Source organism: Sphaeramia orbicularis, chromosome 5 (genome assembly GCF_902148855.1).
Source record: "Sphaeramia orbicularis chromosome 5, fSphaOr1.1, whole genome shotgun sequence".
Lineage (NCBI taxonomy): Eukaryota > Metazoa > Chordata > Actinopteri > Kurtiformes > Apogonidae > Sphaeramia > Sphaeramia orbicularis.
In genome coordinates this window covers 36,873,452-36,898,587 of record NC_043961.1, presented here as the reverse complement: position 1 = coordinate 36,898,587, position 25,136 = coordinate 36,873,452, and the positions used below count along the sequence as shown (strand labels likewise).

At 36.9% G+C, this 25,136-nt stretch overlaps 1 protein-coding gene across 2 annotated transcripts in view; it reads right to left on the bottom strand.

Moving 5' to 3' along the window:
• The window catches only part of col2a1b (collagen, type II, alpha 1b), a 49,565-nt gene that overhangs the window by 7,132 nt on the left and 17,297 nt on the right, over positions 1 to 25,136 (bottom strand). For both annotated transcript variants that reach the window (XM_030133879.1, XM_030133880.1), the window contains 28 exons: positions 24,990 to 25,043; positions 24,678 to 24,722; positions 22,622 to 22,675; positions 19,791 to 19,889; positions 19,548 to 19,592; positions 19,065 to 19,163; positions 18,795 to 18,848; positions 18,439 to 18,546; positions 18,029 to 18,082; positions 16,073 to 16,171; positions 15,650 to 15,703; positions 14,400 to 14,498; positions 14,079 to 14,132; positions 13,636 to 13,689; positions 13,178 to 13,231; positions 12,848 to 12,901; positions 12,393 to 12,437; positions 12,212 to 12,310; positions 9,696 to 9,803; positions 9,522 to 9,575; positions 9,359 to 9,412; positions 9,143 to 9,196; positions 8,859 to 8,912; positions 7,160 to 7,267; positions 6,916 to 6,969; positions 6,731 to 6,784; positions 4,660 to 4,821; positions 1,658 to 1,765 (listed from right to left, as the gene is read on the bottom strand). In XM_030133879.1, the coding sequence (XP_029989739.1) occupies positions 1,658 to 1,765; positions 4,660 to 4,821; positions 6,731 to 6,784; positions 6,916 to 6,969; positions 7,160 to 7,267; positions 8,859 to 8,912; positions 9,143 to 9,196; positions 9,359 to 9,412; positions 9,522 to 9,575; positions 9,696 to 9,803; positions 12,212 to 12,310; positions 12,393 to 12,437; positions 12,848 to 12,901; positions 13,178 to 13,231; positions 13,636 to 13,689; positions 14,079 to 14,132; positions 14,400 to 14,498; positions 15,650 to 15,703; positions 16,073 to 16,171; positions 18,029 to 18,082; positions 18,439 to 18,546; positions 18,795 to 18,848; positions 19,065 to 19,163; positions 19,548 to 19,592; positions 19,791 to 19,889; positions 22,622 to 22,675; positions 24,678 to 24,722; positions 24,990 to 25,043 (2,034 nt within the window). The remainder of the gene's footprint in view (positions 1 to 1,657; positions 1,766 to 4,659; positions 4,822 to 6,730; positions 6,785 to 6,915; positions 6,970 to 7,159; positions 7,268 to 8,858; positions 8,913 to 9,142; positions 9,197 to 9,358; positions 9,413 to 9,521; positions 9,576 to 9,695; positions 9,804 to 12,211; positions 12,311 to 12,392; positions 12,438 to 12,847; positions 12,902 to 13,177; positions 13,232 to 13,635; positions 13,690 to 14,078; positions 14,133 to 14,399; positions 14,499 to 15,649; positions 15,704 to 16,072; positions 16,172 to 18,028; positions 18,083 to 18,438; positions 18,547 to 18,794; positions 18,849 to 19,064; positions 19,164 to 19,547; positions 19,593 to 19,790; positions 19,890 to 22,621; positions 22,676 to 24,677; positions 24,723 to 24,989; positions 25,044 to 25,136) is intronic.

Genomic DNA, 25,136 nt, shown 5'->3' with positions numbered 1-25,136 from the left:
CCAAGATGTAGAAATTTGAATACCCTAAAGATAAAAATGAAGTGAGTTTAAGATCTTGCAATTTGTTCCAAGTACTAATTTAGCTAAAAATAACCTCGATCTGCAACATAATGGGAGTGCGCAAAAGGCGATCTCATTTACGGGACCAGCTTCATAAATGAGATGTTATAAAATCAGCAGACCTGCATTATTACAGTCTAACAGGACATGTTGTAAATCTGATGGTCTGAGCTTGTTTCAGGTTTTCACTCCGAGGCTAGAATCACATAAGCACTTCATCTTTATTTTTGTTCATCCAGACAATTTCTGAGACCAAACACTAGGGTATTGAATGACATGAGTCAGACAGGTACCAGATCAATAAGAAAAAGTTTCAATCGTAAAGTGATTAGAGTACACTCTCAAACCTCATTTAATCCCATTAAAACATGATTCTGCAACTGCAGGAACAATTACTCTCCTCAAATGTATTTAGAAAAGGATTTTAGCCAATAGTTTCCAAAGAAGCTGTCATATTTGTTCAGTCTGAAAATTGAAAGCAAAGACGTATCACAGCTGTGTTTAGACAAACATGCTGCGAATGGTGTGTTTGCCCAGTCAGGTGTGGGAAGGTTTCATGTTGATGTCCTAGTGGAGGCGAGAACTGTCAATCATGCATTAAAAAAACAAAGTTGAAACGCTATTCATCCAAAACAAAGCCCACAGAAATTGAGCTGGAAACTACCACACAGCTGCACTTTATCAAATACTATCCCAGTTTTAATGTCTTCTCTTTGTGTTTTGTATCTGAATGAAAGTGTAAAGTTAAAGGTTATTACTGAGAATTCAATATTAGGAAGGATCTGCTTCAATGTGAATATTCATATGAACCGAAGAAGCAGAAAATAACAAACTTTAGACTTTTAGAAGTATACTCCCAGACTGAAACAACATTAGGGTGAGTCTGGCATCACACTACTTTGTTGGCATCCCTTTCATGTGTCCTGATGAATAATAAATGGTAAGGACATGCCCACTGAGATGCTGTAAGTAGGGGACATGACTTGTGTCACATATCAAGTAGTGAAAGATGTGAGCTGTGATGCCTTCCTGTCACATGTCATGCTGTACATCAGACAAAATCTGTTCACCAGGAGAAAAATCGTGGGTCATATGGGATTTTGATTTCACTGTGATCCAATTAGGTCACAGTAGAATGACAGTCTGGATACTGCTTACGGGTTGTCTACGTTTGTGTTGTTAAGGCGGATTCATTAATGGAGATTTAGGTGCAACAGCCTCTTCTATTATTTTAGGTCAGCGCACAGCAGTGAATGAGCAACGACTTTTGATGGACTGTCAAAGTTGTAGGAAGCAGCTCTACCGTGACCATTCAATATTTACTAATCCTGCCTTTCACAAAAGATCTTCATGATATGTGGAGCTCAGTCTCTCAACTATGAGAATGCTTACTTTTTCTATTTTATATGAGTATTAAATACCAAAAAATATTCATCTATTTTAGTATTCAACAATTTAAATTCCAACCACTTCTAATTACAGACTAAATAATTTAGTAACAGAAAATGAGTGATTATATTAATATTTAATGAGAATGATTGTTAGTCACAGTTCTAATTTGCACAATGATTACTTGATAAAGTGAAACCATACTTACAGAGGGTCCAGGCAGACCAGGGAAACCTCTCTCACCACGTTGTCCAGGTAGACCAACAATACCACGCTGTCCAGCCAAACCCTGAGGACCTGAAGGACCAAGAGGACCCTGACAGAGGAGAAGAAACACAAAACATAATTAGTATGTGGCTAAGGGTGAGTTTTCCATCTTGTAACTCTGCTCTCTAATCTCATTAAAAAAATAGTACTTTAATTAAACACAGTAGATAGAGCTCTGCCACAACTGAATGGAGTTGAATGCAACCTGATGGTGTTTTATAATCCAATATAATTTATTATTTTTATTAATTTAAAAAAACATTATTTTCATGCCCTTAAAATTATTTAATTATTTAACCTCTGTTAACCTTAGTTTTCTATTGCCCCCTCCCCCTTTTATTTATTTATTCTTATTTTATTTTTTATTTCAATTTGAAAACATCAATAAAAAGAAAGTTCTAAAAAAAGTTATTTAAGATGCTACATGACGTTACCTTATCTTTATAGTAAGTAACAAGTACCTACTAATAAAAATGTTGTCTGGGTTGGTTTATAAACTGAGATGTGTATTCAGTATAAATTTACACAGCCCCAGCCAAAACAACACAAACACAAAGATAGATAACATCTTGCATTCACAATCTAGCTTCCTGATTAAAAGTGACAACAAATTAAAAGTAATTAGAAAATGTAAATTTCCATTTAAATTTATCACATTCTTTAATACAACAGCTAAGAAAACTACATTACTTTGTCCTAACAGTAGAAATAAAAGGCATGGCCAGTTAGCTTAGCACTGCCCTTCAACTGAAAACATAGAGAGGAAGCTAGTTTAACTAAAGTAATAAAATGTGTGTGGCTACAGTTAACTAACTATATTGGAATAACCTCATACCTTTGTTTAATCAAGTCAGAAGTTTGTGATTGATTTTTTTTAGACAGAAGAAGTGAATAAAAAAGCAAAGAGGTGAAAGTGGTGGTTTTTGACAGGTCTAACATGGTGGAGGTGTAACTCTGCCGCTACACACTGAAGTTGGTGGCGATATAAAATTACCTTCACTTCTTATCAACAAATGTTCTTTGGCAGCATCAAAGAGGGACACAAAGATTTGATGAAACAGACAAAACTGCAGAGCCTTTTGAAGAATGGTGATGTTTCTCAGCAATTATATTTCAACTGAGACGAACATATGCTTTCAGGTTCTTTTATTTAAGTTTGTTCCCAAGTTTTATGTTCACTCTTTGCCAGACAGCTAGAAGAACATCAAGTTTAGTCTGTGCTACATTTTGTTCCTCTGAGTTGTTTGTTTCATCCTGTACTTTTACTTTTGGAAAGATCTTCGATTTATATATTGTCAGTTGTTTCACCTGGGATTTTACCACTCTTAACTGCAGATACACATATCATAAATGATTTTCCTTCACCTTTTGCTTGTCTATTTCATCCATGCCCCCGCAGATTAATCTACCATATGTCCTGCAGTGTAACAGTGAAGGCTTTCTTAAACCACACTCACAGTGAATACATGACTCTGTTACACCAGACAAGAAGCTGACAAAGGCTTGGTGATAACACTTCCAGATTTCATACCTGTAATGTAATGTAATGTAAGTGGCATTGACATAGTTGCTATCTTTGTATGTAGTCATCTGCGATGTGTCATTATGTTGAATTATGTTTCTGATGGGTTTGTGTGTACAGTAAAGCTAAAAAGGCTGAGGTGCTGTCATCCATCTGTCAGTGAACTGGTGCTGCCCTGTGCTGTCATATGTCCTGGTCTGCCATTACAGCCTGTGATGGACCCTGACAGCTCTGTGGTATTAATGGAGAGTACGCTCAGCTGCTGTCTATTATCGGTGCAATTGGCTCTTTGGGCTGACAAACCTACTCTCCACAAAGTCCACAGACATGTAGAAAACAAAACATTTAATAATTCCTCCCCTCTGTAATGCACATTTGGGTTAGGATTTACTAAGATCCCAATTTGCATGTACCAATTTGCGTGTGCAATCTAGAATTTTGCATGGGGGTTGAACCGTGGTTTGGGGGTGATTTACTAAGATTGCTTGCGCAAATGACAACAGGTGCAAAGTCTTGGAGACAGTCCTATTTAAATGAGGATTTTGTGTGGTGCTGGAGACAATACGCTGGAAATACTGCTCTGGGATACGCCAGCACTAATGGTAACAGTGCGCTGGAATGATCCAGATGCACTGAAATGTAATGGTGGAGGAGTTTTGTCATAGAAGGTATTGATGACTCATTCATTCATTTATTTTTAATTTTCATTTTAGAGGTGGGGGGGGGGGCTGTGGGGGTTGTTGGATTGAATAACTGTCAGGTGCACATAATTTTGTCACACTGTAGCCTAATGTCGGTGCGTAATTTTAATCACAATCATCAGATCAAGTGGAAAAGTGTCCTGTAAAGTGTGTGTGTGTGTGTGTGTGTGTGGGGGGGGGGGGGGGCATTCGTCTCAATAATGTTTTCTTCCGTCATTCCAAAAATGTTCACACGAGGGTGAAAAATGTGTTCTCTGCGTCTTGTTTCATCATTTCGATGTTTGTTTGCACCGTCCTTTGAGACATGTTAAATATAGACGCAGTTTCTGTGAGCAAAATTGCTTTCAGGTTTGATAAATCACTTTGCGTGTGCTAAATTAATATATTTACATTTTCTCCTCCCAGCACACGCACAATTGCATGTAAATGCCCCATATTGCATATTCATTGTGGCAAATGTACTGACTGGATGTAGATGTGGTATTTTGCACCTTTGAAAGACACAACCCTTAGTGCACACTGTTAGTAAATCAGTTAGTGTGCCATGAGTTTGCACATGTTTTTTATACACGCAAACCTTTAGTAGATCCAGCCCTTACTGTATGCTGATCTCTGTGTTGTTCAAGATGTAAAATGAAAAAAGACTCTTGCTAAATAAATGTGAATACAGGTGTTAGACTAGAAACATCTGTTGTAACTCAGTAGTGACTCTGCACTCACAGGAGGACCGTCTTCTCCTGCGTCACCCTTCTCTCCGGGAGCACCAGCAGCACCGCGGAGTCCAGCATCACCCTGTCTGCCTGGGGGTCCACCATCTCCTCTCACACCCTTGGGTCCATCTTTACCAGGAGGGCCGGCAGGACCAGCAGGTCCAGGATTACCCTAGGACAAAACAAGGAAAATTGTCAAACATATATCGAATAAATATAGATATTTTTAAACAGGAATAGTAGATAATAGATTTCTGTTATTAAAAGCACCAGAAAATCACATGACCAATTTTACAGGATCAGACCAGTTCATCACAGTATGTTGCATATAACAGCAAAACTGTCTACGCTTTACATAAAAAAAAATGCAACTCTAAATCTCATTTTCCATGTAAACGGATATGGTGAAGTTTGATTTTATGCTTCTTAATCTTGAGAATAGTGTAGCTACAGTGTATCTGCATTTACATTAGGGCCAGAACATCAGAGTCAAAAATTAAAGTTTCATCTATCATTTCTCAAATAGGGTCATTTTTTAGCTTAAGAACTCTCTGGAACTGTTTACAAAATTTCAGTATCTCTTGTAGAAAAAAGATATAAAGATCTAATAAGCATAATATTTTTTCTTGCTTGTATAAGTGATATTTTAAGTCTGTGAATCTGCAGAAACTAATTATTCAAAAGTACAAGAATATAGAACAGTTATGTACAATCCAAATATTTGTAAAATATGCTCTGCTATGATCTGTCTACATCACTTCAGTTGTAATATGTATGTTAAATAAAAGTTTATTAGCATATTTGTTGTGTTTTAGTTTCAGCAAAGTCTTTTATTATGATATTGAAAAAAAGGTACAAACTGCTGTCTCCATGTCAAGAAAACAGAATATATTCACACCTGTCTGCGTGTTACAACATATTTGTGTTCATCATTCACTGGATAAAACTTTTTTATCCAGTTTTGATCACAATTCTAGTTTAACATCATAGCTAAAGCCTTATGTTTCATTTAGTATCAATTTCTTATGAGAACAGCATGTTTTGTACAATTGGGTAAAGTAAAAAAAAAAAAGATGTTCATTTTGAGTCCTTGTGTCACGCAGCAGTAATGTAAATATTTTTATCCTAAAATTGTATTTCTGTAAATTGTAACATGTCTCAAGTGAAAGTACTTACTGACACATATTCATACATGTATTAAACATGGAGATAAGTTATTTAGTTTTCAACACAGAGACTACTGAACATGAAATATGTCCCTGTGTCACTGCTTGATCTGCCCAGTAGTTCATTTTATTTTCACAAAACAAACTATTGGGAGACTTGCTAACTGCTGTGATTATTTTTATTAACTTACTAGTTTTTGTTGTTTCCTCTGTGAACACTTCAGTGACCCACTTGTGTTTATTATGTGTATATGATTTACACTGTAGGTACTGGGAGTCATAACAGCATTTTCTTAAACCTAAGCTGAACAAAATATGTATTCTTTGTAATTTCTATCTGGTATCACATGCAAACACCCACTGGTTAAAACAGCATGTTTACAGACAGTGGGTAATCAGAAACAACAGCGAAGACAAAGACATTGCATCTTTCTATTATTTTGATAAGCACTCAGGAGTCCCATTAGCAGTTTTACAGCATCCAACTAGTTCCTCACAATACACTGGTTTTGTTTTTAGGAAGTCTGTAAAAATATGTCACTTCCATCAGCTCCTACTGTGGCAGGCACACTGCCTGTGTAGTGTGTAGGTGCTGAAACAGCAAGACTGAGAGCTTTGCAGGTGCTAATTAAAGAACCCTTTTCATGTGTCAATAAATCAGGTGGCTTCTAGAAAACATTCCTCTATCTGTTCTGCTGCACCTGGTCTCTGCTGGTAAAACACAGATCGATGATTGTGAGTCAGTGATTATTGTTGCTCCACCAAATCATGATTTAACACTACAATTAACTAGCAGTGCTGTGTACAGTAATAATTTCAGTGTGAAATATTGTTTACATAGTTTTATGCTTTCCTTGTATTAATGGTTCATATTTATGTTTGGGAATGGCACTATATGTATATTTAGAGACTTACATTGGGACCTGGAGGTCCAACTCGACCAGCAGCTCCAGGGAAACCTGTGGCACCCTGAAAAAGAAAGACAACACAGATTAATTTAAGACACATCTAAGCATAATCTGACAATAAATGGACAAATAAATCATAAATTAATGTTAATGTAATAAAAAGGCTTTAGAGAGATTAGAAAGATCACTTACAGGAGGTCCCTGAGCACCACGAGCACCCTTAGGTCCAGAAACACCAGTGGGACCCTAGAAGAGAAAACATGTTGTACTTCATGGTCTGTCATATCATAAAATAGAAGTAAAACACCTTGGAATGACCTTCATGTCTGTTTTGGTTTGGAAATTGGATGTTTGCAATGCAGTGTAAGTGTCAACCTTGTGCAAAGCTACATAAAAAAAAAAAAAGACTGCCAGCAGCATAAAGAGTGACACCCACGGCAGGTCCAGGGGCACCAGATGGTCCTTGGGGTCCAGGGGCACCAGCGTCACCCTTCTGTCCAGATTCTCCCTGCTCTCCCTTGAGTCCAGGCTGACCATCAGCTCCCTTAAATGGAAACAGGAATATTTATGAACAGCATCAACCACTGAGACAAATCCAAGAAAGTATTTGTTCAACGCAGAGAAACAACCTCCTTGATTTCTAAAAATAAATGTTATTCTTCTTCCTTTTATTATTGCTCAGTCACAGACAAAAACTACCCCGATTATAATTGCTTCGACAAATAATTAAAAGTCAAGAAAACAAAAAGAATGCTTAGGTGCAGCTTCTGATTTTCGTACTGTTGTGTTATTCATTGTGACATAAATTCAATAATTAATGTTCTGGTGCAACCTGCAAGAAAACTAATTGTATTACCACACAAAGCATGATGAAAATCCATTTGGTGGGATGTACAGTGTTAGAAAATACTTATTTGATGTCTGTTCTGAGTCTCTGGGGGAAACTAAATGGATGAGCGATACACGCACTTGCTCTAGCGTCAACACTAATCTCTCCACAGAATAACAGTGAAGAAACAAGGCATACGACGAGACAAAAAAAAAGAATCAAAGCCTAAAGTAAAGGTCAAGCCAAGCAGATATCCTAATGTTTCTAGCTGTATCCATTAATGAACATTAAAAATCCCACTTTCAGAACATGACGTGAGGGTTGATATCCTTTTTAATCTTGAGAACAAAGTATTCAGGTTACATTACAGTGCATTCGCATTTAGCAAGTGATGTTGTTATAATGATTTAGAGGTTAAATGTGGTGTACTGAGTGTACTTTCTTCTTTTAAATGAAAATATTAGAGCATTTTGTGACACCTGTGAGGATTTTTGGTAAATAACTTTGCTTGTCTAGTTTTTGTTTTGTTCATTATTTTCGAGTTCCATTTGTGTTTATTTACTCCGTATGCATTAGAACTTCTAAAAGCATACATTTTGAACTACTAATCCGTACTCTAATCAGTACAATGAAAAAAAAAAATCATGTAAAATGCAGTTTGCCAGCTTTTGAGGACGCTCATGATGCGGTGAGGGGGCGTTTGTTCACAAAAGGTTGAGAACCACTGATTTAGACATTTGGAGGCTTTGTGGTGAATGTGGAAAAACTATAATTTTCTTCAACATTAAGTCACCAGTAAAACCCATTTAGTTTGACAGATAACAGTGGCTGAAGATGCTTGTTTTTATGTTCGGTTAATGCTATATTTTACTGAAAAAGTCAATTTAGCTTGAGTTTTCTGTGTTTTGATAAAACCTTTGAATTTACTCTAAACTTTTATGAACAAAAAGAAAGCAAAATGCAGGGGAAAAATATAATAAATGGTGGTATGTCACTTAGGAATAGATGGTTAGAGAAAAAGCCCATGTGAGGCACAAACAGCCCTGGGGTAAGCCTGGTCTCCACAATAATATCTGAAGGGTTAAGTGCAACTACACCTTACAAAATACTCAAACAATCATCTATCTTTTGGTATTTTTTTTAATAGAAATGTTTTATAATTTTGGGTGTTAACTTTCTCAACTTGACTAACCTAACCACATGTTGAAAACCAAAACCTAGAATGACAGACTAAAGGTTGTGACATTTAGTCTGTGGTGTTTCATGTGCAGAGCTAAGAGCTACTCATTGTTGTTTTGTTACTTACAGGGGGTCCAGCAAATCCAGCGGGCCCAGGAGGTCCAGTCTCACCCCTGTCACCCTGGAAGAAGGAAAAGAGGCAACAACAAAACCAGATTTTTGTTAAGCTGTGGAGCTGAAGACAGTGTTGGCTGATCTTTTACAAAATGAGGACCTTCCAAATGATAACCCTACTCTACTGTTATGGCTAACAGGAAAGTAGCTTCAGCTCTTGTATTTTTTATTCATAATCAAGAAAGTTGTATAGTATCAATATTAATGTGATGTTATATTGATCACAGCGATACTTACAGGAGCGCCACGAGTACCAGGAGCTCCAGAAGGACCAGCAGGACCAGATTCACCCTAAAAGAAAACAGAATATATTCATCAACAACACACAACCCTATCAACACTGTATTCACTCATAAAATAAGCACTTTTATTTCACCTTTGGTTCAGATACGTCATATAGAGCAATAGTTCAATGTAAATACTTATGTAGTTTTTAAACATAAAATGACTCACCTTCTCACCGTTGGGACCACCAGGACCAGGAGGACCAATGGGACCAGTGAGACCCTATTAGAGGACATGAGAGTAAAGATTTGTACAAATTTGAACCAGAGGGAATGGAATATGTGAAATAAGCTCTTAGAGTAGCTTGAAAGTTTAGGCGACAGTCACTCACTCTAGCACCGTCTTTGCCAGGAGCACCTTCAGGTCCTTTCTCTCCAACATCACCCTTAGGGATTAAAACAAAAACAAGTCAGTTACCTTTTAGACACATCGGAACTAAAACTGAAATCAAGCAGAGATGTTTTGACACATTCCACAAAAAGACTTCGCACCAGTCACAACTTACTCTGTCTCCTTTGGGTCCAGAAATACCAGCAGCTCCTCTCTCTCCAGGCATACCCTGCAGGCCGGGGGGTCCCTGAGCTCCAGCAGTACCGGCAGGTCCAATAGCTCCCTACATAGAGCAGAAATAAATGAAGTGGGGTCTACTATGACTAGTATCTGTTGTTATCTATTTTAGCGTATTAGCTGATGAAGGAAATTTATTTGGTTAAGAATCTGACACTGAAAGTAAGGAAGGGGCAGGACTAGAAAAGCCTTTGCTTCATTATGTCCCTTTTCAAACTGTGTTTTATGAGTTGATACATATGTACATTTATGTTACATTTATTCTATTTTGTTACTTTTTCTGTAATTAATGACCGTTGATGGGTGCATATGTAATTGATTTCTTGCTTTTATTTTTTATTTTTTTGTTTTATTGTATTTTTTACTTCAAAGTTTGAGACAAATAAACGAAACGAAACAAAGCAGACACAGCCAGAGAAGACAGTTTATCACTCTGATGTATCTGTGGAATGAGTGTGAAAGCACCTGCTACAGATGTGATATGATGCACTACATATATATATATATATATATATATAAAGAAAATGCTGTTCATATGCACAACCTTCAGCTCTGTAAGTGTGTCCTGTTGTTATATTTCATATGGCTTTTACACAGACTGGTCAGAATCATTCAAGGCTGCTGTTATGAAGAAAGAAAATGTGCTTTTCAAGAGACATCATCCATACGCATCCTGTCTAGTTACATCCTGTTCAGTTTTCTTAGTTGAAAGAATGAAGAACAGCAATTTCAAACCATTAAACATATCAATTTTATTTTGCGGCCCAGTTGACATACTCTATATCAACTATTTTTACTAATCTTTTTAATATAAATCTAATTCTACTTAATACATTTACCTAATCATTGTTTCTCTCAGGTAACTTTTTGATGTGGGACTAATTCTAAATCTGTGTTTTCAAAAGAAAGTGAAACTTTAAAACATGAAAATCCCCCTCCTACATATCAAAGCAAAGAAAAGTCTTATTATTTTTAAGTGGCTCCATCAGGCCCACTCCTGGTCAAAACTTGGCAGCCTTATCAACCGTGCTTTCTGCTGCAGCCTCCGACCAGAGATCAGACAAACAAACACCAACTATGCTGCTTATCTCCAGTCATTAAACAGTAACCACAGGCTTTGCGGCCTTGCAGCTGAATATATTCCAGTTGCATTCCAACGGAGGGGTGCAAAATTTATCTCTTGCAGCAGATCATCTCCCAATCCTGATTCACCCTTCACAAACTGTCGACTTATCCCTCCTCCATCGCCATCTCCCTCATACTCATGTCGTGTCTATAATCCTCACCCTCTCTATCCGCTCCTGTCTGACCTTAAGGGAAAAAAACCTATGAACTGGGATTAAAATCTCACCAGATAACAAACCAAAAGTCTGAATTGCTACTTTGAGCTTTTTCTCTGCCTGGAGCACGTTTGTGGCAAAGTACTCCAATGGCTGAAATTTGTTTATAGCGGATAAGCAACTGTTTAGCTTTATTGAAAACACACTGAGGTACCAGTTTTTAGGTTTTGAAGAGGAAATTTGTTTTTTCTCATACATATACACCTATCTTATGAACTAGATGGATGTACGCAACCTGGCCAAAACAATAATCCAGAGCAGGATTTAATTTAGCTCATATAATTCAAAGCTTTCCATTGAATAATTACTGAAGTGATTAATATGAGAAGCTACTCCCTACAACTGATACAATGAGTAGCTTCTCATTTCTTTAACAGCCACCAGTTTGATAGAGAGCATAAAGATTGAACTGTGTTTCAGTGGAAAAAGGTCATGTGGTCTGATGAGTCCAGACTGGCCCTGTTCCAGAGTGATGGAGGCATCAGGGTGAGAAGAGAGGCTAATGAAGAGGTTACCCATCATGCCTAGTGTCTACAGTACAAACCTGTGGGGGCAGTGTTATGATCTGGGGTTGATTCAGTTAGCCAGGTCTAGACTCAGCAACGTTATGTGAAATACATGTTGTGACATTGCATACACTTCACAAAAAAATGCCTCAGCAAATGTGTGTCATAATCAAAGTCAAGGTGACCCAAAAAACATGAGCTTTTAGACTGTGGGACTTTTTTCATCAGGCTGTGTTGTATTCTATTCTAATGCACAATAGTGTAAGAAAGAAATAAAAGAAATAAGCTATTTATTAGTTTGTTCCAAAACCTACAAACTCAATTACTACCTCAATTTTTTATTTTTTTGGGTCAGAATATGGTCATCACTGTGCCAACCACACCACAAAATACTTCTAAACAAATAATCCAACACTCACATTGGATTTTTTATGTTACATTGCTGTAAATAATGGTACCTGCAGACACATGTCTGCCAATGTCATAAGTAACCTCGTCGGCAAACCAATGTCTTCCAACAAAAAGCGAAGATGTGAAAACTCTTACCCTAAATGAACCATAACCTGAACAGGCCCTGTTCCTGAGTTTGGACCACATATTGGACTCACCTTGGGTCCGTCAGTTCCAGGAGTTCCAGGCAGACCTCTGGGCCCCTGCAGACCCTGAGAGCCAGCAGCTCCTCTCTCTCCAGGGAAACCACGCTCTCCCTGCACAGAGACACAATGTCAGTCACTGCATGTCTGACAGCTTCACACTAGTGAATGTTAAAAAAAAGGCATGTCTACTTACTCTGGGTCCAGTAGCACCAGCAGCTCCAGCCTCTCCAGGAACACCCTTCAAAAAGAAAAAAGAGTTCAGGTCAAAGATATCTGCAAATGCAGACCAAGGTGTCGACAATTGTAAAACAGGAACTAAGACGCTGAAGCGATAAGAAAAATAATCAGAACAGAGACATAGCTGTGTAAAAAAGCAGCTGCAATTTAACAGTAAGATGCCTTTGAAATAGCGCTGTAGAATTCAGTGTTAAATTCATTCAAAGTTTGAATTAAATGTCCTGCATCAGTAAATTGGTGGAGCAGTGAATGAATGCTTCCAGCAGATAACTGCAGGTTAGGTACTGTCAGGTAATTTGGATAATAGCATGTGGCACACTGTAAAAGCTATTTCCTTCTGTACTGAAATACCAACAAAATGACAGCATACTGTTGGTATATACAGTGTATTCTGGCCAAAAGTGCACTTGCCTGGTCTCCAGGTTTGCCTCCCTCACCAGGGGGGCCAGGGGGTCCAGGCAGACCCTATGTCCAAGAGGAAACAAAGAAACAAAGAAGATGCAATCAAAACATACAGCAAAGAAAATAAAGTATATTTAAATTTGGCTAAAAATAACAGTCATGATGCATGAACACTTATTTTTTCATACTCTGCTATCAAGGATAAACTGAGAGAGTTACTACTTTTCTAAATATGACTCTGAAAAAATAGTAGCGACACCACTTTTAAAAACCACAAAAAATACAGCTATCCTTACACAAACTGCAGTAAAAAGTCAGAGTTTTAATAGACATTCTCACCTGGAAGCCTGAGGGACCAGGCTGTCCTTGCTCTCCTCTCTCTCCAGCGGGACCCTGTGTAAATAATTAATAATTACTATCAACTCCAATCATGAACACACTGCCAGGATTTTCATACAGAATTTTCATAATGTAGAAGAAATATGCCAGTTACGATTCTGCACACATAGTGGTATGGCTCAATTTTCACACATCTTGTTTTATGAGGTTAAGGCTTCCTTTTCAAACTAAAACACAAACTTAAAATAAGCTCAAAGTCTATGAGTCAAAGATGCCATCTTTCTATGTCCAGACAATTGTGTCAATGATTTTTTTCCCAGACAGATCTACAGTACTGTGAAGGCAGTCTGGGAAACGAAGATACTGAAGGTTGCATTTAAGTGCAGACAGAGAAAAGAGGAAAGATAATATCAGTGTTGAAGCTATATGGAGTGGGATGAAGAGATAAAGATACATACAGCTGGGCCGGGGGGTCCAGCAGCACCGGTTTCTCCGTCTTTTCCAGGCAGACCCTGAGGAGTGGGGGGGGGCACAAACAGATAGATATCAATAGCAAAGCCAAGGGTGATGCTATTTACTAGATAGACATCTAATAGCTGTAATTGAGGTTTTTCACATGCTTCTCATGTGGAAACTGAACTGCAGAAAATAAGAGTAGCTCATCATTAGGCACAGAGATCAAAGATTATTACAACAATGATTATGAAACCTTCAGCATGAATGAAATTGACTTGCTATAAAGCAGGGGTTCCTTCAGTTGCATAATCCAAAACTACCATTTCTGATATGCCTAATACTAATACAGTATATATTATATGAAATAATATAAGAAGTGTACAAACGTGTGCACATCTACACACTATTTTAATAACTAACTAAAAACAAAAACAGTGTCACTTACTCTCAGACCAGGAGCTCCTGCCAGTCCTTTCTCACCAGACTTGCCACCCTCCCCCTAATCAAAAGACAAACCAAATGGATATTAGATCCAGGGTGTACCGCTGATTCAAGTGGACGTTCACCTATTTTTAAAAGCTAAGGTGCAGCAGTCCAACGACAAGAAAATGTTCTTCAGTGCTTCAGATTATGTTGAACAGACAAAGGAAAAACAAAGCCTATTTACTGACCCATTATTGTTCCATTAATTTTGATACACATTTCTTAACAAATTCCATAAGTATTGTACTCATTCACTTTTCACATTTCGTTTGTCAATGCTTACAGTTGCTCCTTTGGGTCCAGGGAATCCCATGACACCAGGCTGTCCACGGGCCCCCTGAGGGCCAGGGGGTCCTGGGCGACCATCTTCACCAGCAGCGCCCTAGTTAAGAGAAGTTACAAATATATTATAAATCACATTTAAACAAAAATTTCATTGCAAAATAGCTTGAGGAGAAATAGATGACAAAGCTACAAAGACTAAAAATCTATTCTCATTAAACTGATTGAAAAATTGGATTATAAGAAGATCTTCTGTATCTGAGAGCAAAAAATGGTTAATAATTACACTTTTGACTGGGAATAAAGAGTGTTTGTTCTGAGGAATAATACTTTGGCCATCTTGAAAAAGATCAGTCACTGACATGTCCAGCTTCCTAAAGTAGCCTATATAAAGATACTACTCACATTGTTGAAATGTTAGCTTCCTCTTTTCTTTCAATATGTAAATAAGGAAATAAACAAACAGAACTCACAGGGGTAATCCAGAAAAGCCAGAAGGAAAACAATTTCCAGATCAAAAAATCCCTCAATTAAAATTTGCCTGTCCACATGGTGGTCCCTCAGTCATCCACTAAAGATATTTTCATCTGTCAGTAAACCATGGCGTTTAAATGGTACTAGGTCCCTGAACGGTAAACTTTCTGCATTAAATATAATACTTCTGAAATTCCCATTCTCATGTGAAAGTGTTTGAAGTTTGCAAGAACAGCAACAATTGAGTAAAATGTAATTATGTGTCTTTGTAGTCATCTAAAAGAAGTGTGAATTTATCAACATTTAGATGGTGTTTGTAGTTGTTTCCACTTCTTTAAAATACAGACTAGACTTAAAACAATGTGCACCCTTTGAGGTTAATGGTTACCATTAAAATCTGATGTCTTTCAAACAACATCAGTCCCAAAAGAAGCTGAGAAAGCAGCTGTGGTCTGAACTAAATATGATTATTAACCGTGTGATATGCTCTCACTTTGAAAACCAGTAGACAAAAGCCCATGTGAAGCACAAACAGCCCTTGGGTAAGCCTGGTCGATAATGGGTGGATAATAATCGAGCTATTAAATTTGATGAGCCACTTTTGAGTGATTATATGACGCGAGAACATGTGGTAAAATGACAAGCTTCTCCCTGGTAGTCCCACGTGTCATTTTTAAAAACATACAGCCCTTTTTGTTGGATGCACTTTGCATGACTACTTAGATTGATCGATTAACAACAATCAACATAAAGGTTGCGGTATGAAAAACTACTTACAGAAGGTCCAACTTTGCCTTGAGGGCCAGCGTCACCAGGGCGTCCGGTCAGACCCTGTCAGAGGAGGATAAGACGTGATGAAACATGACGCAGAAAAGAGCTACAGGAAGGTGAAACATATGGCACATGTGTGAACCTGGATTCACACATCAACAGTTCAACGCCTGCTCACGGAAGTGACTAAGACAGAGATAAGAATGGCAGAGCACTACAACTGGTGTGTCATTCCGCTGTAGTGATTGTACACAAATACTCAAATCCACTTCTGTTGACTGCAGAAAGTGACATTACTTCAGGAGGGAACATACACAGCAGGCACAAAACAGTGTGTTATTTGAAGAAAGCAGTGTGTGATTAGCAGAGAGGTAATCAATAAAGAGGGCCAGCGTCATGTGCTGTCAAACAGATAAAGAATGATCTTACTCTGGCACCAGGCAGACCAGGCTCTCCAGGACGACCAGGGTCACCGTTGGCACCCTTGGGACCGCTGGCACCCGAGGGTCCACGCTCACCAGGGGCTCCCTGTGTCACAGGAAAGGGAACAATACAAGAGATGGTCATTCAGTCAGTCACTGAGGAAGAGACATTTCAATTCTCAAAGCACAGAGGAAATGAGACTTTCTTTAAATAGTGTGAAGACGTTTCATTGACCCGATGGAAATGAGAAGATTAAATTCTGACAGTTTCATTTTGGTATAAATGAAATTGAGCACAGGAGGATAATGTTAAATGGGATGCTGGCATTGCCCATGGGGGATATGTGGGTCAGTAGTGCACTGTAAAGATCATAGCTATGCTGCCACCCTATGGCCACATCATGGAGTTACATGCAACCTTTAAATGAAGGAGCACTGGTGAATTCTACTCTCATACTTTGTAGGAGTTCATTAACTTGGCAGTAATTCTGTGATGAGGGTGATCCTTGAAAGGACACTTTACTTATTACACACTTCACCAACACACGATTTCAAGTGATGTGCCTCTGTACAATTTAACTTCATTTGAGAATTATGAGTTAATTAGGTGAAGAATTATCTTCCCGACATGACAGTGGGGAACAGTGAATCAATAAAATGCTAAGCAAAATAAATTCATTGAAATGAGTTTTTTGCATTTGCCCTCACAACAGTGAACAAGTGTGACTAATGTAAATTGTAATTCCTAATGCTAATGCTTTATTACAATTCCGCAATTTGCATTTCTAAATTATTTATCTACAAGTGTGAGGCAGGACTTTCAATCAGGTTTGTGGTGAATGTTATATTTGCAAAAAAGGCAACTTTTTATCTTTTGTCTTTCTATATAAATAGAAATAAACATTTCTGAAAACCTCTTTTGTATTAGTCAAAATCAAAAGTCAGTCAGCTTTATTGTCAGTTTTTGCCATATGTGCATCACATACAGAAAACTGAAATTACAAGACTAAAATCCCACAGTGCAAAGTGAACACAGTAGAAAAAAAGGAAAAAAAAAAAGAAAAAAGAAAAAAAAAACCCAAAATAAAACTATAACCTATAAACACTAAACAATATAACTATAAACACAGAATAAAACAATAAACAATAAAGAGCAGGGGGTTGAGGAGACAATAAATAGACAATACAGGTGCAACAGTGAAGTTAAACTAGTTCTAGACAACACATTTAGTACATGGTGCCACAAGAAAATGCCTCTAATCCATGTTATCAATGCACCACTGATATGTGCTGCTGTTATTTGTTGTAATGAAGCTGTACCCTATCTCATCCCTAAATTACAGCCAAAAAGGGGGAAAACTTAACAATTTATTTCCGATTTTTTTTTAACTTAAAAAGACATTTAAAGAATCTCAACATTTAGCGCAAGTCATAAAATGACAAATCTGAAAGTTAGAGTTCACAAACCAAGCGGTTTTGTTCAATGTATGAGTTTTATGAATGCTACTTCATATATGCACTGAAATAAAAGCTCTCTTGTTTTCAGGGTTGGATTTTAATATTACATGAAACTGAATACAATTTGTAGATGCTGGTGTGGAATGGCAGAGTATAACACTCTGATGGGATCAAGAGATTTAAGAATATCATGTTGTCACTGCAGTGCAAAAAAAAACAACAAAAAAACAAATCAAGACAGAATCAGGACTTAGTTATTATTATGGGTAGTTATAATATACAAAGGGGCATCAGATACAGCAGGTTACATTAACTGTCTGTGTTACAGATTTATGCCACAAACTATGTGTCAGCAGCATACATTCAATATTCAATATTTTTGCGTTTTTATTCGGATGGCCTGAAAAGATCCCTGATCAGTTTGTATTCTAAAGCATATTTTCTTTTCCTACTGCAACAAAACCACTTCTCAGGAACTATGTACTGAATCTGTGATAATACTCACCTTGGGACCAGCTAGACCATCCTGTCCAGGGAAACCACGGTTACCGGGGGCTCCCTGCATAGAAAATAAAAAAAGCAGAATCGAATTATGATCACATCAAAACTGTTTATTACGTAGATCTTATATTACATGGATGAAGTTCTTTGTTAACATTCATAAAGAAACAGAATAGTTAAATTTTATTCTAAGTGTCATATCATGGTCATAATTATGAAAACAACTGCACTAATATGAAAATTCAAATACGTCACACTGACACACGCTGTATGCAAAACTTCATTTTCTGAATTAAACAAAAAAGCATCATATCCATGAAGTAAGTACACAGGAGGAAACTAACTACTCTGTCACTGACGTGCAACAATAAGACAAATATTTCCTGAAATCAGAACATACTGGATGGTACTCACTCTCTCTCCTGGAGGTCCAAGTGGTCCTGCAGCACCAGGCTCACCACGGGGGCCTCTCTTGCCCTCTTCTCCTTGTGGGCCATGTGGTCCCTGAAGACCAGCTGGTCCCTGCAAAAAACACCCGTAAAAACACATTAGTGCAGAAAAAAAGACTTTTTCTACCTGTGTGAAAAGGTGTTTTCTTTGTATTTATTTGTTCTGTAGTAGAGACTACATCAAATTTTTATGACATCATCTAAAGTGTATATTTTCTCATGATTTTAAAACTCATAGATACTGAGTGTACAGTATATATAAAGTCTGGTTTACTGGAATGGGTGAAAATACTGAAATACACAAAGGAAAACAAAACTCACAATTTCTCCTTTAGGTCCAGCCTCACCCTTGAACCCGGGAATACCTGGATCTCCCTACAAAATAAAAGATAAACAGATGGACAAAAGAGACAGTGAGAGAGAAGCAGAAAATTCAGTTGAATTAAATGACTTAAGATGCAACATGCAATCTGGTAATAAACCCATAAATAAACCTGACTGTTTCTTATGGAGCACAGTTCTTGTCTGCAGGACTATGTAGATAACGCTCACATCTGTCTCTGTTACATGAACTACTCAGTAACTACGTACAGATGTTCCTTTGGGTCCGAGAGGTCCAGTTGCTCCCTGAGGGCCAGGAGGTCCACGAGGTCCGGGGAAACCAGGAGCACCAGCAATGCCAGGAGCACCCTACAGAGGGAGAATAAAAATATTACAGTCATTTATTTATTAAACAGTCACTTTACAATATGTAATCTATCAATGATTTTACTCTAAATGAACATCAGTGTAACTTGTTTAGTTCTCCTGGAGCAACTTTAGCCACAACTGTAAACACATCCAAGGTAACAGTGGCTATTTTATTTCATAATTAATTTTATGATTTACAAACCAAAGTAGAGTATGTCAACTACTGAAAAGTGTCATTTATATGCACAACACATGAGACATGAGAACAGTGATCAATATAAACTACAGCACTACTGATGTGAGGAAAATACATATTTCTGTATTTTAATGACAGATTAGTTTGATACTTTTTCATTTGGACATAAACTAACAGTTTATACTTACAGCTGATCCTTTAGCTCCAGGGATACCATCAGTACCAGGGTTGCCCTAAAGAAAAAAGCAAAGCAAACAAGTCATTGGCAACAATCATAACTGGGCCTGATTTATTTTATTTTAACAAATTTATTTCTTTTCATTTGTGACTTTCACCTGAAAACTACTGATAATGTGTTTCAAAAGCTGCTGTAAATGCACAGATATGACCTTTTGGTTAATGTTGTATTCCTTGTTTATGGTGTTACTCACAGATGCGCCAGAAGGTCCAGGTGATCCAGGAGTGCCAGACTCTCCACGAGGTCCCTGAGCACCCTCAGGTCCACGAGCACCTGTAGGACCAGCCTCTCCCTGTCAGCAACACAGAAAAAGCACTGGAGTTAAAAGTGATAAAACAAAACCAAACTAAAAAAAAAAATGTTTCAACTGTAAGAAAAATAAATACAACTTAACACAATAATGGACAACTTGATCTATATCACGTTCAGCAATAATTTCCCAATACTACTGTAATAAACTGTACATCACAACAGCATGTAAATCAACAGACAAAACTCAGATAAATTAGAGAATTTTTAAAAATTTGTTCACTAAACCCAACATTAGACAACTAAATTTTGTAAAAGAAAAAAATAAAATAAAATGCTACAATCATAATTTCATATATGTCATGTCCACTTGTATTCGTCCTATATTCTGATGACAACACTGTCAGTTAATCCTGCTCAGAGCAGATCAAATTAAAAACTGAATTAAAGCTGAAGATTTTTTCCCCACATAACTCATATTCACTTCAACAGATGTACTGACAATTCAGTTGAATCTATTTATATCATATCATCAGTCATGTCATAGTATGACTTTAGCTTTTATTTATAACACAAATTTCTGATTTATCAGCTACTCTGACTGCCAGCACCAGATATTTATTATTTAAAGACTTGTTAAGATCTTTGTACAACACATATAAGAAAAACAACAAACTACTATTGTCTGGAACATTAAAATTATCCTTTACTATGATGCATTTATTGTTATTATCATGATTTACTTTGATTTTAGTGTACGTCCTCCATCTTATCTTATCTTATCTTATCTTATCTTATCTTATCTTATCTTATCTTATCTTACCTTATCTTACCTTATCTTATCTTTTTATTTTCTGTTTTTCTAATGTCACCCTAAATTATGCAGTCCAAACTCAGGTGTATAAAGGTCAAACTGGGTCAATACTCCAAGCCCCTCCCCTTATGGCAGTGTTTTTCAACCTTGGGGTCTGAACCCCACATGGGGCCACCTGGAATCCAAATGGGGTCACCTGAAATTTCTAGTAATCGATAAAAATAAAATAAAAACTTACTAATAAAAATATATGGTGAGTTGAGAGAGACAATCACAATACAAAAAAGACATGACAAACTCTGAAGCTGAAACTGAAGCACTGTGGTACTGTTTATCTTTCAAATGTTCATTGTGGTCAGTTCCAGATGCTGCAGCTCTTTCATAATTCATAGTCTGAGTTATTGTGTGTTCAGTATTAATTTGCAGCTTTTGAACTGACCGTACAAAATTCTCCCTTTGTGCAGTAATCTCAGCCTGGCTTTTCTGCCTCTGTCCACAATAATATACATTATACAGGCTTAACGTTGTGTAAAATTAATTTTTATTTGCAACATAGTATAGCAAACTATTACATGATCAAAAACAAATACATTTTAGCAAAAAAAAAAAACAAACAAAAAAAAAAAAAAGAAGTCTCTGTTTTGAACATCTGGGGTCGACAGAAATTTGTGATGTTAAAATGGGGTTATGCCTTATGGCCACAAGACACAGACTGTACCATGGTGATTTTTGGTACTTAAGGGAATTCTTTTGCTATTTCTACAACATTGTGCAGAAATATGACATAACAGAGTTTGTAAATATTTGCAAAAAAAAACTGTTTTTTCTTCTTCTCAAGCCCATTGTCCCAAGGTCAGTGCTTACTCTGGAACTAGTCTGAATACTACATCAAATGAGGAAACATCTGCCAGTAACGTACTCGAGCCGAGTAAAAGCTCTTTTTACTAGATTGTTCATGTAGTTCATTCAGTTGAAGCTCAGATGTTGTTTCTGTCTTGCTAACTTTTTACTATGTTAGTTTTGGGTCTTTTAACTGTTCAAAAGCTTACTATAATCTTCAGAGAGGTAGAACCTTGAAAAATCCTTGCATTTCATGACTCTCTCAGAGAGTTATGAGGCAGTTTTAACCCAGACAGACAGTGCATCGCAACCGGAACACACTGTGAGATTTTTACTGTTTCTCACCATGGGAAACTTCCTGGAAATGTATCTTTACATCTTAGAGACTGCAGAAACACACCCAGGAGTACAGACACTGTAAACAAATATAAAACTCTAAATGACGGTGAAACCTGACTGTGAAACGCATATACTGACACACATTTTTCAGACTAGTTTGCCTTGGATAGTTCATGGGAATCTGTTTTGTGGAGAAGTGCACATTTTGTTGCTCTTAAAAGAATTCCCTAACTATCAAGAGACTCTCAGAAGAAAGCAAACCACCAGCACTAGACCCTTGAGCACATTGCAGAGTATGTCTGCCATGCAGGAGGAATAAATCAGATACAAAGCACAGAGAAAAGAAAAGAGAGAGCAAGAGAGCGAGAGAAGAGAATAACACTTTTATACCCCCTCCTCTCTAATTTTCCACACAGATGGAGCCTTAAACCACTTTTCAGAGCGGTGCAGCCTTCTCTGGTTTCACTAAAGCATTTCAACTTGTCCCCACAAAATCCTCCCTGAGCTACACGCTGCCACTTTTATTTAACATTCTTATCTGATTCAAGAAAGTTTACTCTAACAACATATCCATAACAAAACCCAGGTTTTTGCACCTGTTATACACACAGAACAACTGAGTCTTACAAAGGAAAAACATCCATAGTAAGAATCCAGTTGAATTACGTTGAGTACTTTTTTAGGAAGACACACACAGATGCATTTTTACTCTTTCATTTGCAGATTAAAGAATAAAGGTAGAGAAGGGACAGAGGAGAATGTTCTTATAAAGTGTAACTCACCTTTGAACCAGGAGAGCCAGGGAAGCCAGGAGCTCCAGCAGGACCAACGGGGCCCTACAAAGAGAAAATAGAGGCTGTGAGTTCAATTGTTAATCACAGACACGTATGAACTATCACAGATTCACCTCAGTATTTCACTGTTTTTCTAATGAGGTGCTGTTCAACACTCTGAATGTACATGTTACCAGGTTACCTCTGATCCCTGACATTCATTGTTTTCAACGCCTGGTCTCTGTAACAGTGTGATTAATTTCCACTGATTTTTGGACCATTTAGTTTGGATTATTGACTGGAATACCTGATCAATAGCAGCATCAATAAAATAATCTACACACTTGAGATTGGAAAAGTTGTTTGATTAATATTATGACAATTATGCCTAATGTCACTAATTTGCATCATAGTTGTTGTAGGTGTTGTATTCAATGAACAATCTCCACTTAATTTGGGATCAGCGTCACAGCAGCAACACAAATATATATATTTTTTTCTATAATTGTAAATAAATTTCAGCAATAAGGGGGTAGTGACTACCATCATACTGCTGTGTGGAGAAATAAGCCTTAAAATAGTAGGAACTAGTGTTCATAAGTGTCTGACTCAAATCAGATCAATGTTGCTTCCCTGCTGTAATGCTTTTAATGTTTTATGTAAAGCATTTTGAATTGTCTTGTACATGAAATGTGCTATATAAATAAACCTGCCTTGCCTTGTGTTGGAATTGTTGTGTGGAGAAGGGGTGGGATTAAATAAATTATACTTCCTCCCACTCTTTTTCGAATGTGCAAATGAAGTCATGTATATTTGTATGTATAAGTTTTTTTGTTTTTTTCCATGACTTCTCACTACCTGTTTTATTTTTAAGGACAAAGTAAGATTACTTTGTCTTGTTGCATATTTGAAATACACTAAACTAAAAAAGTTACGTCATGACTTATCTCCACATTTTACTGACGATTGTGACTGATGTGTTGCGTATTAAGAGCATAGACAAATAATTATATAATAATAAAACAATAACTAAAGAAAGTCATTTGTCTGTCAATTTATATATTAGCTGTCAAATCCCTAAACAGCTGCATGTATTGATCTGAAGTGTGTAATAAATTCTGAACTGCTGATCGCCAGTAAAAAAAACAGTGACTAGGAAATGAAAAGCCATCCCTGTCAGCATGGATGGACATAACAACAGACATTTATAAAATGGAGAAAAAAACCGCATTGGTGCCTCATAGACTAGAATTTTTTGCTTCATGTTGGGAAAAATGGATTAAATACATGTAAATAAGAGGCCTGATTTTATTTTATATAAATGAACAATCACAGCTATATGGTCACTCCTAAATGTTTATTGTTCAAAACTTGTGTTTTTTTTGTTTTTGTTTTTTTTATGTTCTTTCTGTTACTTTATTTCAACTGTTCCTTCCACTGATGGTTGAGAAAAGAATGAACCTACAGTACACATGTAAATGTAAAAGAATGTACAATGAGTATGTGAATATCTGTACGTGCCTAAGATGTACCTGTCAATGAAAAATTATAAAAAGCAATAAATAAATGATTATTAAAAAAAAAAAAAAAAAAAAAAAAAAGAAAAACTTTTGAACCTCTAATCCTATCAGTACATCAAAATAATTGAGGTAAAAGGCAGTTTCATTTCAGCGTCATCAGATATGAACCCTTCGGACATTTAGAGGCTCCCTAGCGAACATGGAAACACTTTCATCTTCTGCAACATCTATTCACTGATAAAACACATGTAGTTTGACAAATGACAGTGGTTTCATAATTTTATGTTCAATTAATGACATATTTTTGCTGAAACAGTAATTTTTCTTCACTGTTCCAATATAATAACCTTTAAATTTACAGTGAGCTTTTTGCAATATAGGAAAATATCTGAAAAATTAAAATGCAGAGAATAATATTATAATAAATGGAGATAGATCACTTAAGAAAGGTTAAATGTACAGGAAAAACTCATTTGTAAGTTGCCACAAAAATATCATCAGATCTTTAAGTGTTAAAGGGGATGAAAAACTAAAATTATACTCACTGGGGGACCAGCTGGGCCGGGCAGTCCATCATTTCCACGTGCTCCCTGGATATTGCCAGCACATGTAAAAAAAATTTACATATTTTCCCTCAACAATATGACATAAAAAGTTTTATTCAAAATAAAATGACTGAACGTGACATTATATTCCTCTCATCTCTGTAATTCTGATGGGTTTTTTTGCATTTGCACTATGAGGATATGCTCCTAAACTGTGCACAAACAGTAAGACAGTCAATTCTCCGATCCATCTGTGAATCAGATGTCAAGTTTTGTGTCCAAGTATTTTATAGATGGAAAGAGGACACTCACAGCAGCTCCACTAGGTCCAGGACGTCCTCTCTCACCGGGCAAACCACGAGGTCCCTATAAAGGTGAAGGAGTGGAAAACAAACCTTTACAACGACTTAATGATTTTAACTGAAATTTGACTTGTCTTCACTCTTTTTTGTTGTGTTT